The 21,771-nt window shown below is 36.5% G+C and overlaps 1 protein-coding gene across 37 annotated transcripts in view; it reads right to left on the reverse strand.

The window, feature by feature from the left end:
• LOC5576237 (dystonin) overlaps positions 1 to 21,771 on the reverse strand; it is a 627,686-nt gene that overhangs the window by 264,167 nt on the left and 341,748 nt on the right. For all 37 annotated transcript variants that reach the window (XM_021853529.1, XM_021853528.1, XM_021853523.1 and 34 more), the window contains exon 3: positions 2,059 to 2,120. In XM_021853529.1, coding sequence (XP_021709221.1) covers positions 2,059 to 2,120 — 62 coding nt within the window. The remainder of the gene's footprint in view (positions 1 to 2,058; positions 2,121 to 21,771) is intronic.

A 21,771-nucleotide genomic window follows, 5' to 3' on the forward strand; every position in this document is an offset into this window, starting at 1 on the left:
TGAAAAAGAAAAAAACATATTAGGAAGTAAAGAATCCGTCATCCCGATTTCGTTTGGAGGAATTTGACAGGTCATGCAGTATTTTTATATTTTTAATACAATACTTTGGCTTAGATTTTTTTTTTCAAAATACAGTTGAAGAATTTACTAAAATAGTGGGATTCATTCAACTTCAGAAACTAGAGAGTAATTACATAAGCCTCTAAAGTATCTGGCGAAAAATTTACAACTAATAATTAATTAAAAGTCATGAATTTAAAGCTAAACAAAATACAGTCGAAGCTTGTTACAACGACATCGCAAGGGACCATCGTAAAAGAGAAAAGTCGTTATAAAGAATAGTTAAAACATTGAAATATTTTTCAAGCTACCGAAAAATGTCGCTATAGGGAGCCTTTGTCGTTATAACGAGCTTCTACTGTACCAAGAAATTAGCGTATCAAGTGCTCAAGTCTGATAATAAAAGTAAAACTGTAATTCAAGTAAACATTTGAGTAGAAGAGATAATACAGTAAAGATAATTAATTAACCCCGAGAACAACAACCAAGCGGGAGTGAAACTAAATCGAAAATAAAATCATAACAGGAAACATAAAACTTTCAAACTAAAGATCAGTACTTAAACACATCACGATACTACAAAACGAACCATTCGAGAGTGAAATCAACTAGGAGATCCGAACATAAAATCGAACGAGTGTGGGAGAGGGAAACATATGGGCAAAACGAACACAAGAAACCATATGTAGTACCAGTACCCATTGGCGAACAACAGAAGAAAGTGAAGTGGTTTGGGATCGGGTGGGACGACGATGTGCATGACCACCCGCGAAAAATTATTTCTCCACCGGTGGTGGTGGGGGATCGTCAGAGCGGTACGGTAAAAACTCAAAATTACTAGGTTTGGTAGGGGGGAAATGGAAAGTGATCCTCCTCCTGCTTCTCGATCTACGGACGGTGGAATTTTTGTTCCCTGTTTTAGTTAGGCGGATAGATACAGTATTGCACAATAAATTTGCAACTTTTTCGATTTTTTTTTTTACAAAATTATCATCTTGATTCTCAAATTGATCTTAACCACTGAACCTTAGTTATTTTTAAAACAACTTGAATGATTTTTTCGCAGCACGTCTGACATAACTTGAATTTGAAAATATATTTTTGATTATTTTTCCATTTTCGAGTTCAAAAGAAAAAACGATTTAACTTAAGTGAAATTTTTCACGAGGAATTTTAAAATAGGTATTTATAACAAAAATCAAAAACCTGCACAAAAAGTGTCTTCAGCAAACTATTTTTACACTCTCATTACACATTTATTTACTAAGGACAGCCAAATCGCCGGAATGTATGCTTATATAACACTGCCTAGAGCACGCTGTCTAAATGCTGTTGTAGTGTTTTAACCTCAAGCTCAAAAAGCTTCTTGCTTGAGTTTTGCTCTGCTTGCGGCTCCACTCTACAAGAAAGTCCAAAACATATTACCAGTATGAATTCAACATACCGCTGTATGAAGGGCCAAAAGGGAGTTAGCTAACTCGTAGGCAGAGACACTTACGCGAAACCTGTGAGAAAAAAAAGTTCTTTTACAACAGTATAATCTAACAGATTGAATACTGAATTTTGAAATACATATCGACAAGCTCCAAAAGCTATTGTAGTGTTCCCGGAAACGCTATTGTAGTGCTTCTTTTTCTGTGGAACATTTCACATGAAACATTTCAGAGCATTACTAACTGACAGATTTGAATTTAACTATTTTAGCTATTCAATTATTCGAATTTGTCAAAAAAAATCATTATTGTTACTTTTAAATTAAGGTTATGTCTGAGGTACTATGATAATTCAGCTCAAATCGGTCCAAAATATGGAAAACCGAAAAAGTTGCAAACGCATTGTCCAACACTGTATGTGTTCGGGTGAACGGTGGATTATCTCCGCTCGCAGATCTTGGATGATCGTGGCCGAAACAATATTAGTATAGGGATCCCAGCTGGAGTCACCTGGCTGCGGTAAGGAAAAAATAGCAACATAAGGAGTAAAAGCCCCGTGTCTTACCTTTTTCAGATGTTTGTTGACCCATTTTGTGAATGTTTTCTTCTGTATGGCATCTCGTTCGTCTGTTCGGTTCGGTGTTTTTCGTTGGAATGTCGTCGGTTGACGAGGGGAAAGGGAAAAAAAGGAGAAGAAAGAAACACGATTAGAGATTTGATAATACGGTGAACATGGCGCGTTGTTAATCAATTTCAATCGGCATGCAATCGGCAATCAGTGGTTTAATTGTTAACTTTTACTTTCGGTTGGACGGGTCCGTAGACAAAGCGGTTCGTCGCTTTTCGGGCGTGGGGAATTGGCGAATTTCGAGCGAGTTGTGTGTCGCACGGTTAAACAACGGACATCGGAATGAATTGCTGTGACTGAACATGTTGGCTTTTAATTAGTTTGCTTGACTAACCCAGTTTGTAATGAGTAATTAAGACCACATTTTTCTCAAGCAAATACATTTTTTATGATGATGAACAGTATGACCTCAGTAACCCCGGGGTACAAAACCCCAATTGACATCGTAGAAACGAAATCGTAAGTTTTAGCTTTTCACCTCTACGACAGCTAGAATGAACCCGTCAGTGTGAAGCTTCCAGTGCAGTGACAGACACTACAAATTGTACCCTCCATTCACAAACTTCTCGGCGATATGGGGATCTAAATAATATGGCTTCAATCAAGGTAGAACCGGTTCGGTAAACTCGATCGCGAAGTTAGTGAAGCAAGTGACAGATCTTGTCTCTAGATACATAGAACGACAAACAAGACCACCAAACTACAGACGACGCGTTTTGTAACACGACTAATCACTGAAAACGAATGTGACACGAGTCGCTATTTGGTGTCTTAAATTTGTTGGGTTATGTTTTGTTCGATTTGTGTCTGAATTTGAGATAAACGGACTGATTTGTTACGAATTTTGAATGTTTTATTTTATAGATACTAATGAATTATGATTTATCGATATATCATATGATAAATCGCCAAAATGGATCATTAAAATAACCAAAACGGCCGCTATGGAAAGCATAGATAGCGCCACCGTAGCCTTGTGTGTTTGACAGAACAGCAATGCTGTCACAATGTTAAATCCCATATACAGTGGCGCCTTTGTTTTGATGCGGTGAGCACATGCAAAAACTACCTTCAATGATCCATTGTCTTACGTTGGTGAACATCAATCGCTGCTCTAGAATAACCCAAGGCTATTAACTTAACCATTTTGTATAACAGAACAGCCATTGCTTTCAATTCATTATTTCTGTAACCCACCTATCCCTCAATTACTGTTATCATTACGGTATTTGCTGATTGTCGTAAGTGCACCACAGCAGCGCAAATGTTTACGATATGCAACCTTCACAAATACAAACGCATACGCCTTTAGAGCCGTAGTGTGCTTGTCGTGTGTGAAATAAAAAGATAAAAAATCGCCAAGCTGTTAGGCGTATGAGGTATCGCATGAAAACAGCCAGTCATTTCGGACGAATGCCATTCCAGCCATTCGGCAAGAGCCGGTCGTAGATTAAGCAACAAAGGAGAAAAATAATTTGCATTCGAAACCTTTACCATTTCTATAAATACACACACATACACTATTATAGTAATACAGATATGGCAGCAGGTACGGCAATGCGGAAGGTCACGGAAAAACGACACTTTTGGGCTTCTTATATTTTGCCGTCGTCTTCTGCGTGATTCCTGTTGCACATCGAGCCGCCTATAAGTCTGTAATTAGTTAGCAATCGGCAGGTAAACTTCAACCGTTACTTTACGAGTCAGGACACATTACCTGTCTTTGGATACGCAACGAATTACAAAAGGCTCGAATCGCTGAGGCGCCCTGATGATCTCAATCATAAACCCACGATCATTCGAAGCCATGGGCGTAGTCAGAGGGGGGCTGAAAGAATTGTTTCAGAAAATGTTCTATGATCTCTTGAATAAATTTTCATCCAAAAGACAAAAAAATACTTTGTTTTTATTTCTGTCGGTTCCTGTAAACACATTTGGGTTTTTAACGATTTATATTTACTTAAAGCAGGGCTGCCCAACGTACGGCCCGCGGAAGGTTTGGTGATTCTTCTCATACTTGGCCCGTTGACTATTCTACCAAATGTTTTCTTCTCTTGGCAAAAATTGTAAACTTACAAGCTATTATTAATAAAAAATGAACAAATTATCAACTTGAAGCCAGCACCTACAAAACTGTTTTAGTTAGCTAATATCTTAGATCGGTAATATTTTTTTCCTATTTTCATAAATATTGAATTTTATTTCAAATCTAAAAGTTTTTTGGACGTTTTTCAGCTAGATATTGCTTGATTGATGTTTTAATAATTGATAAAATTGTTCTAAACATAAATCTGACTTACAATGATAGATTTGTAGTTTAGTATAAACAAATTAACTCCTTTAATATTCGATGAATGAAGCATGAACAAAAGTTTTTATCACCACCACAACTTCACTGAAACAGGTCAACAATTTCACAGAATATTGGATAAAAATCTGATCACCTCTTGAGAAAGATTCCGTGGCATAATTATTTTTAAAAAATGGACAGGGTTTTTTACGAAATCATTGACCGAAAACGACTTTAAAGGCAGGGTTCTTAAAGAATATTAAACAGAATTTCATAGACTTCTGGCAAGAATTTTCATCGAATTCAGCACGTGAAAAATTCTGGGAAATCACAAGCTTAGGTAAGAATATGACAGAATCTCAGTTGAATTATGGGAATGTTTTTTTTAATCCTGGACAGTTTTCTAAGAAATTTTAAGGTAGGATTAAGAAATGAATATTTGGCCAGATTCTGAAGAAATCCTTGGCACATTTCTTATAAAATCCTGGAAAGAATTTTTACTTAATTCTGCCAAAGTTTCGCAAAAACTTTATCGGGATGTTCACAGATTTCGGTTCGTGATCTTAAAATCAAATGCTAGGTAGGATTTTGAGAATGATCTTATAACATTCACAGAATCTTTTAATTCTGGGGTACATTCATCAACAAACATATCCTGAGCAATATTTTTGCATGATTTTGAAAGCAACTTGCACTATATCCAGCAGGATGCTTTGCAGCATTTTTTTGCATTATTTGCTGACATTTTTTCAAATTTCATGCCAATATATGGGTATACGGCCCGCCACGCTAAATTGTATTTTTGATTTGGCCCGTGGCTTAAAAAGGTTGGGCAGGCCTGACTTAAATTGTTTCAAAAATTACTGGCACGACAATGATAACTAAATGATGATACTAAAATACCAATTCTTATCTAGCCAGAACAGAACTCATATTTTAGTTTCGTTGAAATATAACTAGTAAAAACTAGTTTTATCAAAAACTTTCGTCGTGCTGTTCCACATACATTTTTATTTATTTTTTTCGGCTTTGCTAGAAAACACTGGACAGAATAGTGAAAATCCATAACATACATTGTTTTTCACTTCACTTTAGACCACATGATGAAGATGTATAAAAATCGGATTTATATCTGCACTAGTCTTGGAAACGCAGTAAGGTGAAGTCGTATCCATACTTTGTTGAAAACTCTTTAGTATGTGTCTATCAAATCCACTAGCGGCATCAATAGGCAATTCTTTACATATTCAGGGTGTCTACTCATTTGCAGAAATGAAATTCCCTGATATTTCCAGGTTTTTACAGGTTTTTAAAAATATATTCAAAGCTCAAGAAATTACCCAAAATACATAAAGGATTCATGGATTATTCATTTTAGATGACTAAGGCAGCGTCCATTTATTACGTAACGCTAAAACTGGAAAATGTTGACCCCCTCAACGCTTTTTGTGTGAAAAATTTCAAATTTATGTATGAGCCGTAGCGCTTGAGCCTACTCCCCCTCCTCCTAGAGCGTTACGTAATTTGTGGATGCCGCCTAAACATTTATTTTCAAGGATAGGAGTTCGACTTGGACACACTTAAACACAGTCTGTTCTAAATCTTCAAACAACATAAAAAAAACAAATAAAACTTGTGATTTTGTTTTAATTTTCACGAAAATCAAGAATGCGTATCAAATTATCTGAAAGTGTCTTTAATCATCAAAGTCAGATGTGAAAAAAATATTTTATTCGAACTTAAGAAAAAAAAAAAAGACTTTCCCTTGTAATGGGATTCAGATTTATGGAGATCATCGACGTACCCAGAAATTTTCTTAGTAGGTAGTTTTGTATATTTTCAAAGATGATATATTGAGTAAATCAGGGCTGGTACTAACTGACCGTCTTGGAAATGACAACTTTAGAGACCTTTTATCTGAAAAAAAAATAATCAAAACCAAGAAGAAAGCTAACAGGAACCACGACATGAGTATGATTCCTAAGACTTTTTTTTTAATTCCTCGTAACATTGTGACAACGTTTTGCTGACAACATCGTTTTGCTGTAAATTTCTTTGAACTCAATGATTATTGAGAACATTCGTTCAATGATTTTCTTAATAAATTGCTAAGATAACTGAAAATCTTTCGAATCTCTGAATAATGTAGTACAAGACTTTTTGAAGAAATTCGGACAGGATCCCTGAAGAAATTTATGTGGGAATGGTTGGAGCAATATTCAGTATTAACTTGTGTGGAACCTTGAATGAAGTTGCAAAGAATCCATGGAGATTTAGAAATTGGAAACCACAGACTTAATATAATAGCAAACTGTTTGCGAATTGTGTTATTGTTGAGTAGTGCGTAGTGTAGTCAGTCCCACCCCCTAGATTTTTAACACCCAATGTTAAATGGCAATACAAGAAGCTCCATCTCTCCTAAAAATTTGTACATTAGGTGACGAGAGACGGTTGACTGCTTATCCCTTGAAAAAGGTCCAATACACGGGACCGAAACGTCGGGCCAAACAAGCCGTTTTAATTTATTAGACAGAGAAAGCCATAAAATTACAATTGTCCTCCCAGTCGCAACACCATCACAAATTAAAATTACTATTACTACTATTATTAATTACACATTTGAAGATTTTGGAAGTATTCCATCAAGAATTTTTGCAGGATTTGGCCTGAAATTTCAATAAGAACATTTTCTAACATTTTTCTAAGCAGAGTTTTCCCAAGAAATGTCATCAGGTTTTTTTTCTTAATGATTACTACCATAAAATCGGGTGTAATTGATCAGAAGGGTGAAATTGATCATCGTATCACACGATTTTATTTATTCGTAATGGAGCACAAATATCAATGTAAGCTGCAGTAAGTGAACGTTGTTTGTCGTAACTATTGTCGAATTGTGTGTTGTGAAGTTTTTTGCGTTAGAGAATGTTTATTACTATGAAAATAATGAAAATTTCAAAACCATGCACGGTGAAGTATTGACAAACACCTATGAACTTCTATTTCTAAGCAAGGATTTGAACATGGTATAAACCTGAAAGTTTGTGAGGATGCTTGAGATATATCCCCAAACCAGATTTCATCACCAAAACTCGTACCAATTAGCTCAAATGGTTGAAATAATTGAATTTCTGTTAGATATCATTGAATTCCTTAAGAAATTGCATACATTTAGGCGTTTTCCGCGTAATTCTTTAAATTTAACTATTCGTTATTTATATAAATATTGCATTGTTAAGAATTCAGGGAGCTAAAATTTATCATGTAGAGTTGTTTTGAAAACTAACAATAATGGCATTGGCAAGTGATCAATTTCACCCCGAAATGAGATCCCCTGATTTTTCATTTTAGATATAGTTTTTAACACTAAAATGACGTATGTTAGAAAATTTCGGTACATGAGTCGATGAGGCTCACCTTCGTACTTGTTTTCCTGCATTTAGTTGTTTTGCTTTGTTAACATTATAGAAAACAGATAAGAAAAAACGTGAAAAATGATCAATTTCACCCGAAATTACGGTACATGAATTCTTCCAGAAATTGGCCTATATGTTAAAGTATTACCTTAGAAATTTCACTAGGAATTATTTCTGATAATCTCATAACAAAATTGAAGTTATAAAGGGATGTCTCTTTAATATTTTTTTCTGAGTACACTCTATGGTTCCACCAGGTTTTCCCAAAAGTCTCAGGTAAGAATTTCTCCCAAAGTTCTGCCGAAGAATCCTTAAGAAACTCCTCAAGAATTTATAACATTGCATTTTGCAAGGTTCTTTTTCAATAGTTTCTCCGTAAAACAATCCAGTAATTATTTCGGATGTTTTTTAGATAGTTTAGGTAATTTGTCTTGATTTTTCCTAGGATAAGATACATTAGGACACATAAAATATAAATGCAGAGAAGGTAATTTCTTGAAATATTTCTTCTTGGATTCATTTGGATTCAATAAAATATTTTAGTTTTCTTGGATTCAACAGGATTATTCTGTAGCAATTTTCTTCTGCTCGGGTATTAGTGGAAATAATCTTGCAATTTCTTGAAGCATGTTTGAAGGAATTGCAAGAGAAGCTTCTGAGAATATTATTGTTAGTATTTTACAACAGTTTCTACAGATATACTTGAAGGAAATTCTTTTATGAATTGATCTATGGGATGTGTTTAGATTACTGGAGTAGTGAACGAACTTTTAAAGCTGTTTTCTGGTGCATCTAGTTCCAATCAAAAAGTGAAAAAAAAGTTTTTGATTCCGGGGTGAAGTTGATCAATTACTGTGATAGATTCGCAAAGATTGTTTTTCACTAAACATGCGGTTACTGAATATGTATCAAGTCTCAAAAATTTTACAACTTGTGAATGAGTCGTTTATTTTTAGAATTGCAATTTGTGAATTGCAGATTAAACTACCTTCAACGCTTAAATTTAGGCAATTTTCTTTAAACCTGTTCGAGAAAAAGAACTTTTTTTTTCTCTAGAAATGAATTTTTATCCTTAATGCAAATTCATAACCGAGTTCAGAAAATAAATCTGGAATGTATGAGACAGTTCATTTGAAAAAAAGTCTTTATATGGCCTTGTTAATAGTCGATTGTTTGGAGAAGAACCCTTCAACAGTTCATTAAACCTTTCATAGAAACCTGTTTTCCATGGTTTAATTATCTTCAATATCAAACCAAATTGAGGAAAATCAAGAGCAGCTATCAGACAACGCGACATCACACAGATTTTGATAAGTGAAATCAAATTATAGCTCTTTTGGCAGACTATACATGTGGGTACAGGGATGATCAACTTCTCCCCACTCATCAACTACACCCCAAATTACGGGATCTGTTTGGAAACTTTTATAGGAGCCATGAGAAGAATTCTTGAAAGAATGCTTATTAGAAACTTTTATTTTTGCGATCTTTGTAAAAATTCATCAAAGTACTCGCAAAGTAATTCTATGTGCATTTAAAAGCAACTAGTTATATGAAACATCTAGATAATTTTAGTCGTAGAACAATCTCAAGTTCCTCCAGGAATGTCAAAAAGAATTTCTGGAGAAATATCTACAGGGATCGTAAGATGAAATATTCCTGACGGAGAAATCTCCGTATTCTCTGCTAAAGGTGCTGCAGAAACTCTGAAGCTATTAGTGGACGAAACGATAAAAGAATATGTTGGTCTTAAAACCCATTAAAAAATAGATAAAAGAATATATTCTAGAGATTTCCTAAGATTTTTTTTTCATTCGCATTTTAGATTTCTACCCAATGTTATAGGAAAACTAGACAAAATATATGCGGAAAATGTCAAAAAATGTAATTTTGTGAGAAGGTAATGACTATTGCCTTTGAAGTGTATCAGCCCTGGCTACGCTTATATTCGTACTCGCAATGACAACACTCCAACGCTTGACAGAATCCCTTTTGTGCCAACGGTCGGTTTGGATGACGCCACCAATAAACACGGTTGGGACAAACCTTACGAAGGAGACACCTTGATCGATCATCTACATTACTTCGTCGTGTAGATGGTGACACTTTTGGATTTTACCACAACAACAACGCACCATTTGGGCAAACGCATCAATCGTCGCACGTCTGGTCGCAAGTCGATCCGGGTACGAGTCAGACAGTTCGGGCCAGCCAAACGCGAAACGTGAGCTGATTGGACAATTGAACACCCACCGACGCAGTGGTCAGTCACCGAAAGCGGACTGATGAGCTGTCGCCGATAAGAATTCAACCAAAACATCGGTTTTTCGACGCATTTGGGATGATAGATTGGCTTTAGCGTAATCGTTGTAAAATAGGAATGATTCATGGGTATTATTTTACTGTTGATGACGCTACGTCCTTCAAGACATGACCTGCTCTACAGTTCTACATCAACAATCCATGGTCCATGGATGTTCGCCCCCAGTTTCTCCATCTCCCTTCGTATTGTACCAGCTGAAATTGAGATTCTATTTTCTGCCTTGGTGTCATTCAGGTGTCTATTGTAGTGCTACTTCTATCTTTCAATCACGTTCATCCGTCAAGATACCTTCATCCTTATCCAGGCACATTTTGGCTCATGACACAAAGCCTTTGCGAGATGAGTTGAGTTTCTTGTAGACCTTATTGGTCGACTACAGCGCAAACTATGGTTAAACATGTAATTGGAACAATTTTCCTCATTTTGCTCGATTTTCTACATGCCACCTCAAAGTACACTTTCGTCATAGTCTTCGTTGTTCAGAAGTACCACGAATCAATACGTGTTATATCACTACATTGCAACGCCATTTACAATTCGGTGGAATTCATTCTTCACGCTTCGCTACAGATCTCGTGGCATCTCGGACATATTGAAAAGGAAGCCCTCCTCTGATGGGCAGCCAGTCGGTCAACTTTTGATCTCATTACAACTAAAATTCCGCAACAAAAGTCGAACGCTCGAGACAGCATTCCATAACTCACTCTCGTTGGCTGTCGACGTCGAACGAAGCATCTGCTGCTACCTTGCTGATAACAGAAACAGAAAAGCTCTCGGACCGAAGCGTGCAGGTAATACGGTTCCCATTTTTACAACCCCTTTTCGGACCGATAAGCTCTGGCGCACTTAATGACCAACGTCGTCGGTCGGTTGTGTTTGGCTTTGTCTTACAATCGTGTCGATAATAGTCAAACGAAAAAAAAAGCGAAAATCGTACGTGGCAATATGCGCGAAATGTGAGATATCATGCACAGGGGCCTACACTCATATCACCGTTCCGTTTGGATGCCAGGCTGAGCTGAGAGAGCGCAAAACTTGTTTGTTTGACAGCTGCGGAAAGTTTACAAACATTGCGGGAGGTGAAAATCTGTTTACCAGCTGATTGGTATGGAGAAAAACATAGTTTTTCACAGAATGCTCGTACCGGTTCAGTATGAAAGTCAAGTCAATTGATTTGGAATTTGGCATAGCTGTTATTGTATTTGTTATAAATTAGCAATCATAATACTCATTGCATAAAATAAAATAAATGTTTCGTTATGTTTCGAGTTGTAACCTTGTAATTTTTGCATAGAAGGAATAAGTGATTCTAATATAATTTTTTCTTTCTATTCTCTATTAATACAGTCAACTCTCCCTTACTCGATATTCGATATCGAGTAAGAGCACCATAGTAATAATTGGTTGTCATGGCTACCTCGATGGTCCCTTGGATCACATACACACTTAGATTAAATTACTGGGGTCGGTAAAATTTTACTGGGTTTTGGAACTACCGAAGAAGTCAGTAAAATGAAAACTGTCGCCACGCGTAATTGAAAAGCAAATTTCACCATGTTTTATTTTTTATCGATACATGATACAAAAAGAAAGCTCTCTGCGAAATTTCAGTAAAAAATCTCTGTTTTTCGATTTCTGAATTTTTTTTTTAGTTTACTGACTTTTTCGGTAGTGCAAAAACCCAGTTATTTTTACCGAACAGATTGAGTGTGTATGCACTGATTTTGTGTTCAATAACTCGATACCTTCCTAACTCGATGGTTCCTTCAATATCGATTTAGGGAGAGTTGACTGTAGATGCAAACTTGCCGCAAATATTTACGAATTGGCTTATGAAACCTGACAAACCGAGTGTTAATGTATTTTGGAAGCAAAAACAAAAAAAAAGTTTGAAAATGTCAATTCAATTCCCGGTATGATCCAGGATCGTTTTTGTTCGGTATATTGAGTTAACAAACTTTGGTAAACCATTGGATTCAGTTGTCAAATTCGAATCGTGCCAAAAATTAACGTGCACTGTATATCAAGACATCAATTGCCAGACCAGTTTATGTAAAAAGAAAAGGAAAAAATTTGATACCTATCCCTATACCAAGTTACGGTAAAGATAGGCGTAGCCGGGAATAGCGATATTCATACTTTAGGTATTATTGTTCAAGATTGGATTAAGGTTCACTCCCTAGCCTTGCTCCTGAAAGCAGTCTAGATGAGATTATCGAAAGAAATATTGCTAGTATAAAATCAACGAAGCATACCGTAACTATGCTAACGCTAACGCTAAAAAAGGAAGATATGTGTTGGGTAAGTTAGCTTTCGATTTCATGTTCCTCCTCTGAAAGTTTTGAAAGAAATTTGAAAACATTTTTAATCACCCCGTCTGTAGTTTCGCATGTCCATCTCGTTGCCTCTCGATTTTTTTTGTATAGTTGGGTTTTTAGAGGATTATAAAGGGTATCCAAGAATCCCCGAAGGTTTTGCAGAGGCTCCTAGATGTTTTCAGGGATTCCAAAGCTCTCAGCAGTTTCTAAGAAATTTACAAAGATTTCCTACAAGGTCCTCCAACCAAAATTAGGTCTTCAACAAAGTTACATCTGGGGAAATTTTCTTAGAAAAAAGATTATAAACATTTTCGTAGAACAATATTTTGAAGAACTGGAAGTCCGGAGACAAAAGGTTGACGTTTTCCAAACTGATTTTTAGACAAAATTCAATCGATGTATACTCAGAAAGGTTTGTTTCAAACTTTAAGAACGCCATAAATGACACCGTTTAGGTATTTCCACATCCGACATCAGCCGTATCATTACTCGGCAGCTTGCAAAAATAACGTCCCCAAGGATTTTGTGAAGCTATTACATACTAACAACCTTGGTATGAATACAAAGTTTTCAGGAATAGACTTTTCCCAAACCTAGTGGTTAAGTATGTGGCGACAAAACAAAGTCATAGTATCTGGGTTCAATTCCTCGGTCCAGGATCTTTTTGGAATGGAAGGCAAAAAAGCTCTAAGCTAACCTTTACAGTACAAACATAAAAAAGCGATCAAATTGTTTTCTTTAACTTGCAGTAATAATAACAGAAATACCTCCAGGACTTCCTCCAGGAATACCTCATGAAATACCTCCAGGAGGGATTCCTCCAGGAATTTCTCTAAGAATACCTCCAGAGATTCCTACAGGACTACCTCAAGGAACTCTTCAAGGTTTACCTCCAAGAATTCATCCAGGAATACCTCCAATAGAGTCTCCAAGAATACCTTCAAAAATTCCTCCAGTAATACCTTAAAAGATCTCTCCTGGAACACCTACAAGAATCCCTCCAAGAATTCCCCCAGAAATTCCTCCAAGAATACCTTTAGCGATTTCGCCAGGAATACCTCCAGTGATTATTCCAAGAATATATTCAGGGATTCCTCCAGAAATACCTCCAGGGATTCCTCCAAGAATACCTTGAGGGCTTCCTCCAGGGTATCCTCCAAGAATACCTCCAGGGCTTCCTCCAAGAATACCTTCAGGGATTCCTCTAGAAAGACCTCCAGAGATTCCTACAGGACTACCTCAAGGAACTCTTCAAGGTTAACCTCCAGGGATTTCTCCAAGAATTCATCCAGGAATACCTCCAATAGAGTCTCTAAGAATACCTTCAAAAATTCTTCCAGTAATACCTTAAAAGATCTCTCCTGGAACACCTCCAGTAATCCCTCCAAGAATTCCTCCACGGATACCACCAAGAATACCTTCAGGGCTTCTTCCAGGGTTTCCTCCAAGAATACCTTCAGAGATTCCTTCACGAATACTTCCAGGGCATCCCCCAGGAATACCTCCAGTGATTCCTCCAAGAATACCTTCAGGTTTTCTTCCAGAAACACCTCCAGCGATTCCTCCAAGAATATCTTCAGGGCTTCCTCCAAGAATACCTTCAGGGATTCTTCTAGAAATACCTTCAGTGATTCCTCCAAAAATACCTCCTGGGCTTCCTCCAGGGATTCCTCCAAGAATACCTTCAGTGATTCCTCCAAGAATACCTCCTGGGTTTCCTCCAGGAATTCCTCCAAGAATACCTTTATGAATACCTTCAGGGCTTCCTCCAGGAACACCTTTAGTAATTCCTCCAAGAATACCTTCAGGGATTCCTCTAGAAATACCTCCAGGGATTCCTCCAAGAATACCTTCTGGGCTTTCTCCAGGTTTCCACCTAAAATAACTTCAGGGATTCCACTAGAAATACCTTCAATGATTCCTCCAAGAATACCTTCAGAGCTTCCTCCAGGGTTTCCTCCGACAATACCTTCAGGGATTCCTCCAGAAATACCTCCAAGAATTTCTCCAAGAATACCTCCAGGGCTTCCTCCAGGGTTTCCTCCAAGAATACCTTAAGGACTTCCTCCAAGAATACCTCCAGGGTTTCCTTCAAGAATACCTTCAGGGATTCCTCTAGAAATACATCCAGGGATTCCTCCAAGACTACCTCCCGGGCTTCCTCCAGGACTACCTTTAGGGATTCCTCCTGCAATACCTCAACGACTACCTCTAGGAATCCCTTGAGGAATATTCCCATGAATTACTATGATTGAATTACTAGAATTTACTATGTGCTGAAATTTGAAAAACAGTTTTCTCCCGAACAGACAAAAAAAAATCTAGAAATACAACAATGTCCATTTGTTGATTTTCGGGGACGGACCTGGTGCAGTGGTTAGAACACACGCCTCTCACGCCGAGGACCTGGGATCGAATCCCATCCCCGAGATAGTCACTAAAAATTTCAGTGACGATTTCCTTCGGAAGGGAAGTCCCGTTGGTCCCGAGATGAACTAGCCCAGGGTTAAAAATCTCGTTAATAAAGATAGAAAGAAAAATTTGTTGATTTAGTCAATTATGAAAAAACGGACGTTCTTGTTTTTCGTGATTTGTTGTTCAATCGGAAGAAAACTGCTTTTTAAATTTTGACAAATGATCGATGCTAAATAGAAGAAATAGAATAGAAATAGAAATTTCACGTGTTACCAAAGCGATAAATTTAAAATTTCGCGGCTTTGCCGCAGTTCTCATAATTTTGGTCATATTTTACAAAACAATATACATTTTCAGTGAAAATAGCCTTTTTATGTGCAAATTTCACGGAATTTCATTAAAAATAGTTTTTATTTTACAAATTAAAATGATAAATTTTTTATCAGAGTGGAAATGCAAAATTTTGTTCCTTATCCAAAATAAGGATACATATTCCTTATCCAAAATAAGAGTGACCAGAAAAATCGCGACTTTGCAATTTTTTAATTTTTTAAAAGACTTTAATTTTGTTCAAGAAAATTGAGAATCAGTCAAGCGGTTCAAAAGTTATGTTTTTTTTTAAATACAAATTTAGCAAAGTCGAGATTTTTCTGGTCACCCTATTTCGGAAATGGTCACCCTAATCAAAAAAATCCAAAAACACGTGTATCCTTATTTCGGATAAGGCACAAAATATCAAATTTTCACGGAATTCGGTGACCCACTAGATTGTTTTTTCATGGAATGGCTGTATGCGGAGATGTTCACAAGAATACTAATCTGATAAGAAGGATTTGTCCCAGTTGGAATTATGAATTTCAAAACGTCAGAACACTCTTGTACCGAAAAGTCAATAAGTGCCCAAAAACAAAAGAAACCAAACATTCATCAACGGCAAGAGATCTGTTAAGAACTTTAAGAATAAATAGTCAAAAAACTTTTAAATATTTCATTGAAAATCTTATAGGACTTCCACTAGTAATCTTTTTAGCGATTTCCCAAAGATATTTTTAGTAAGAATTTGCCATGAATCTTAATGAAAATTTATCTAGCATCTCACCAAGAACAGGAATTCCTACGTGCTTTGAATATGCTCAAAATCTTGCAAGAAATCTACAAAATATCTCTTCAGAAATCTATCAACATTTCAATACATAGCTACTAAAGATCTCTCCAAGAATCCAACGAATTTTTGCAGGATTCTTCTGGAAAAATACTAAAAATTGATAAATCTCTAGCAACTTTTAAAACTAGCCATGATGATGTTAATCAGGACTTATGAAAAAAGGATCAAGTTTAGCTTATAATGTTTATGAAGAAAATAAACCTGTAGTCTTTTTTGAAAACAAATTTTCCCCGGTGTATTCTATAATTTCCCAGTCAGTTGGAATCCTCGTCTATTTCCCAAAATAGAATCGGACAATTCTCGCGTAACTTTTTAAAAAGAGCTATCTACCATTGGGTTTCTCTATTCGTTCACTTTCTCTTCAATCAATTCTCGAAAACTTATTCAAATAGTCTCAAGTCAGTAAAGTAAACAAACTTAAGCTCAATTTTTCACTTTTAGAACGTTTATTTCCGGATTTACTAAACGACGTAGGGTCAATAGGGGCAGTATGGTCCACCTAAGCAAAAGTTCTTGAAAAGCATAGAAAAACAATACAATTTAATCGATCCATAAGCTCAATTTGTAGTTTGAAGCATCTCCTTTCATACCAAAGTTGTATTTTGGTAAAAAGATTACTTAGAATTTTTTTGGGAACATTTTTGAAAAACACTATTTTGTGTGTGACTCTACACTATACGGGGCGAAATGGTCCCCCCTACGGGGCAATATGAGCCACCATACTAAATCTTATTATTTTAATTGGAAAACCATTTGCAAGGCTTAATTTAGAAGAAGACAATAATGTATGATAGAGTTTAGTACAAAAACTGGGTTGAAGTCTGATTTGAATCATGAAATGGTATGTTTTGCTGACAGTTCAATAAATCATGGTTCTAAGAGCTTCAGTTTTCAAACATAGTCGTTCAAATAAGTTTAACCAGTTAAAAATTCTAGTTTTAATTGAAATCACGTGCGATAACAATATTGCAATTAAACTGCTAAAATGACATGCCATTTTTGGTTATCTATTTTTGTGATAAGATAGCTTTGACCGGCTATGACCATATTGCCCCGTTCCTAGATGTTTCATATAAATTATATTTTATTGAAAATTTATTTTAGAATCTATACAATTTTGTGCACATAATGCCTATGAATAATGGAAGAACGAACTGCTGTGAAAAAAATTGAAGTCAATAAACAAAACTTTATGCAAAGCTTATTTTTACATCCAAAATCTTATAAGATTTTCGTAGTAGCATCAACATTTCAGATTTTTATCGATATATGAAGTTCCAAATCAGTTTTTTGCCTAGTTTTCACGGTGGTGACTAATTGAAGCATACTTTATAAGGTCCTATGGTTATTGAGATCAAAATCTGTGTTTTAAGCTCAAATAAAAGGTGGCCCATTTTACCCCGTATGACCATACTGCCCCGCCTTCCCCTAAGTAAGATTTTCAACTTTCGCAGCCCACCACTACTTTCACCGCTCCGTTGTACGGAAAGACAAATTGACTTAACCACGAATCAAAACGAAACACTACTTGAGTCGATTTTACACTAGTACAAAACGTCGTAAGTAACTGAATAAAATGGCTTATCATTTGGCATAAACATTTTGTGGAAAATGATTGAAACTACTTAGTTTTTGAATGCGAGCTGATTGTATGCAAAATGTAAGCGATGTACACGGCGAAAAGATGTTAAAAATGTGGCTTATTTTAAAACAGTTTTAGAAAACAGGTTGTGATTCTTCTTTATTAATTTTCTCAAACCCGTATGAAAGTTACTTACGTTGGTTTGAAAAACTAATCGAGAATTACTGAGCCACAGCAGTACTACTGCGTTTTTTTTTTTGTATGAAATGTATGACATTGACTTTCAGATTTGTAGTGAATAACTTCCCATAAAAAGCATTAGTATTGCACCGTTATGAACGTAAGAGGGTGTTAAAGAGGAGAGAATTTTTCATTGTTACATCGGTCTTTTAGAAAAGTTACGGTTAATACTTCACTCTTGCATAAGTACGCATCAGTAGTACATAAAAATGAACAAAAAACAAAGATGCAATCAAAGAATAGATATACAAAACCCACGTCGAACTAAATCAGCTTAGAAGCACATCTTTGGGAGTATCTGGAGAGGGAAAAGTAGACAACTCTGTCACCTTCGAAACGTTGTCGTAAATGCGAAACTTTAGTCTTTCCTGACTTCCCGATAATTTCAAAGCCCACAAAACGTACTTTTTCACCAACTGTTGGTGTGGGTGTCACGCTTGAAATGGCATCGTAGCGCAAAAGATTCAAACCAGCAATAAAGTATGCTAAGCGCACTTCAAATATGGTGGGAAAGGCTCGAGAACAATTCAAGGTCAAGAAGTGTATCGTCGTCAACGGGCTCCAAATGCGGTTACGTCGTGAAATCGGATACACTGAATGGGAATGGGAAGGAAATCCACCTTGCAATGGTAGGGCTTTTCTCGTTACGCGAAAATTCTATCAAATCTGGCAAAAAGTTCCAATACAGAGCTAATTAAAGACTCATTAGCATTTTATCAGCACTGTTGCAACTTTAAGAAGTTTGATACAAAATGTTCGAGATGTCTTATGAATGCTACAATAAAACTAATTATTAAGACATTCCCATTAACAATGTTGGTTTTATGAAGGTTTTAAAGACAAATGTTTGGTTTATATTTTCATTACAAATTCAACAGTTTTAAAGATACTAAAGTGAAAAAAATGTAAAACTCTTCCTAGGCAATCCAACGGTAAACCACCGTCAACTCTTGTCAATGATTTAATAATTAGTAGGATAAACACAATGGCAAGTTTCATTTTTCTCTCGGTAGATACGACTCCGACGATGACACCGAAATTCGTCACTCCCAGTGTCCCAACAATACGGTGGTGTGGTTTTGAATGATGAAATTAGAAACTGCACGGATAAGATATGAGAGTGGGGTCGTCGTTCGTCGTCGTCGTGTCGTTGCCGGTCACCTATACTACTGCCATCACGCTGAAGATGACGATGTTCATTTCGGCTGTGTTTTCCAGTGTTGGAATCTTTTGTTGAAGTCTTGTCAAGCCTGGAAGTGGTTAATTTGTAAACAATCGTCCATTTGCGCGATGATCCGGCGAGTTTTCGGAACGTATTTGATTCTACCGGTAGATGTAGAGCAGATTATGTCGATTCTTGAGGTTTTGGGGAAGCTTGTCTGATATACAATCGGAAATAAGATCATAGACCTTCTAAATTCGTTTAAAATCGGGTGCTTCCAATCGGGTGACAAGTCTGTTTCAGAATTCCAATTACATTTATCAAATTCTAACATTTGTCGTTTGACCTCAAACTAGGAAAGTCCCGAAATTTGCAGCCATTCAGCATTCTCCGAAGCATCATCAGAACCGTTCTCAAAACTCATAAATTCTAATCACCGCCCGCATGAAAAGCCCCAACACGAGACCTCTACTCCTACAAATTGCTTAATTGATGTCATTTGTCAGTCAACGCGAGACTTCTTCCCCGAAATTCTTCAACGAACACAAAATGGCTAGTGACTTCACCATCCAATTGAACAGATAGAAAACGGTGCAAAAGTGCACGCCGAAAAAAATCCCGATTAATCAGCTGAAAATGTTTGACTCACGCGATTCAAACACAAAAATGCTGAATGCGCAACGAACTCGTCATCATAAACAAACGCCAGAGCCGGCTTGACTTAATGGCATAATACTACGTGAATGAAATTGCGACAGGAAATCGGTCTGACGACAACGGTTTGTCCTCAAAGTGAATCAAGAACGGTGCCTTGTCATATCCGTATCTTCGAAAGATTTGCCAAGTGCTCGTCATCCGGGGCAAATGTTTGCCAATCTTGGATTCTTCACACGTGTATTCAGTTTATGGTTCAAATTTTGACAGTGGTTCCCAAATTAGTGAGTTGGTTCATTCGTGACAAACTTTTAATTCAAAAAAATTCGGTTTTTAGGTACACATGATTAATATGAAGATTTTCTATATTTCTTTTAAACTTTTTTCCTCAAGGCTAGTCCTATTCGGGTCCAACGGGTCCAACGTCACTATAACCTAACGAACTAACTATAATGTACCGATAGCCTTATTGTGCGTATGTAACATTGAGCCAATTTTGAGTGAAACTAAGAAAAAAAAGGTCTACGTGCTCAGGTTGGATTCGAACCCTTACATATTGTATGATGGACGAGTGATTAACCAATTAGGCTACTAAGTCACTTGGTGACTCAATTGCTCATAGGGTGACAAATTATCGATTCATTTGTTATTGGCCAACGCGGATTCCTTTCATAGTCCTTACATCCATTCATCTCACGGGCGCAGAGCGAATGCAATTTATTTGTTGTTGTGGAAGCAGTTTGTTTCCCTATCATATCCACATCTGAACTGGTAAATCACTAATGTCGTTTTCGTTTTTAGGAACTGGGTCGGTGATCAACACATAAACAAACCAATGTCAAATAAATTGTAGTTCGGTCGAACCTGAATCGGGTTGGGGTTGAAACCGTGATTCAGAACGGGTTGCGCCAGTTCCAACCTAGGTTCAAAAACGAATTCGACATAAGGTACTCCCTTAGCTTACTTGGTAGTACCGTAAAACGGGGTATCTTTGATAATGCGGGTAATTTTGATAGTGCGGGACCCACACGAAATATCATAATTTCTGTTAATCGGTTAAGCAAAACGAATGCAAAACTAAAGAATATGAGTATGCCACTTCATGTAAGAGCTGTTTTCATTAGAATCAAGAACATTTGAGGCTTTGTATACGAATATTAAAAATTGATACGATTTTAGCATTTTCGAAACGCTTACAAACAATCCGTTCTACGATCACTATTTGATGTAGTTTTGAATAGCTCGTCACTTATCATCAACAGCCTAGTTATCATAGAACTTGAATGTGGTCTCAAATCTTTTAGCGAACAGCATTTTCACAAACTGGGACCATTTTTGTAATCTAAGTCAGAAATTTCCATATAGCGTTAAACGCCTAGAGGTATGTAATGCCCTATAAATGTTACGTACACAGCAAAAAATGTTGAAATTTAAAAGTCGTGTAAAACAAGTCGTTAGTAAATTTACATTGCTGGAAAGAAAAAGATGATTTAAAATTGAGTTGAATTCAATGCACATAATTTGAGCATAAACAAAACATACAATATCCCAGTTTTATCGATATAATATTACTAGCCAATGTATTTTTCAACGTATTTTCAAAAATAAATCAATATTCATGTAATTCTCAATAGATAAAAATTGAAATTTCAACCGACGTGTAAAAGTAAACCGTTGAACGTCAGTTGAAAAGTAACATGGCTGACCGATCGGAATCGAGGTTTTTCGGTCAGCTTATCGCGTTGTTGATTCGAGAGTTTACTGCCGTTTAGAGATGCTTCAAATAGTATTTGAACCAGCACACCTGAGAAAATTGATGTGAAAACCTGCAGGTAAGTTCTGTCGGACTATTTGGTGCATCTTTTGAGCTTACAAAAGCCCGACTACTTTCAGATACTTCTAGCAGAGACCAAACAGACTAATGCTCATCAAAACCAGCCAGCAGCGATCGACGTGTGAAAATGTGCAGAAAAGTGTATATTATTTAAAATATGAAAGTGTTTACAGTAAAATAAAAAGCAGTATGCACTGTGTCTGATTCCTGTTCATTTTATCATGATGTTCGATAGCCAATAGCCGGGTGGGGAA

The sequence above is a fragment of the Aedes aegypti genome, chromosome 3 (assembly GCF_002204515.2).
Source record: "Aedes aegypti strain LVP_AGWG chromosome 3, AaegL5.0 Primary Assembly, whole genome shotgun sequence".
Taxonomy (NCBI): domain Eukaryota; kingdom Metazoa; phylum Arthropoda; class Insecta; order Diptera; family Culicidae; genus Aedes; species Aedes aegypti.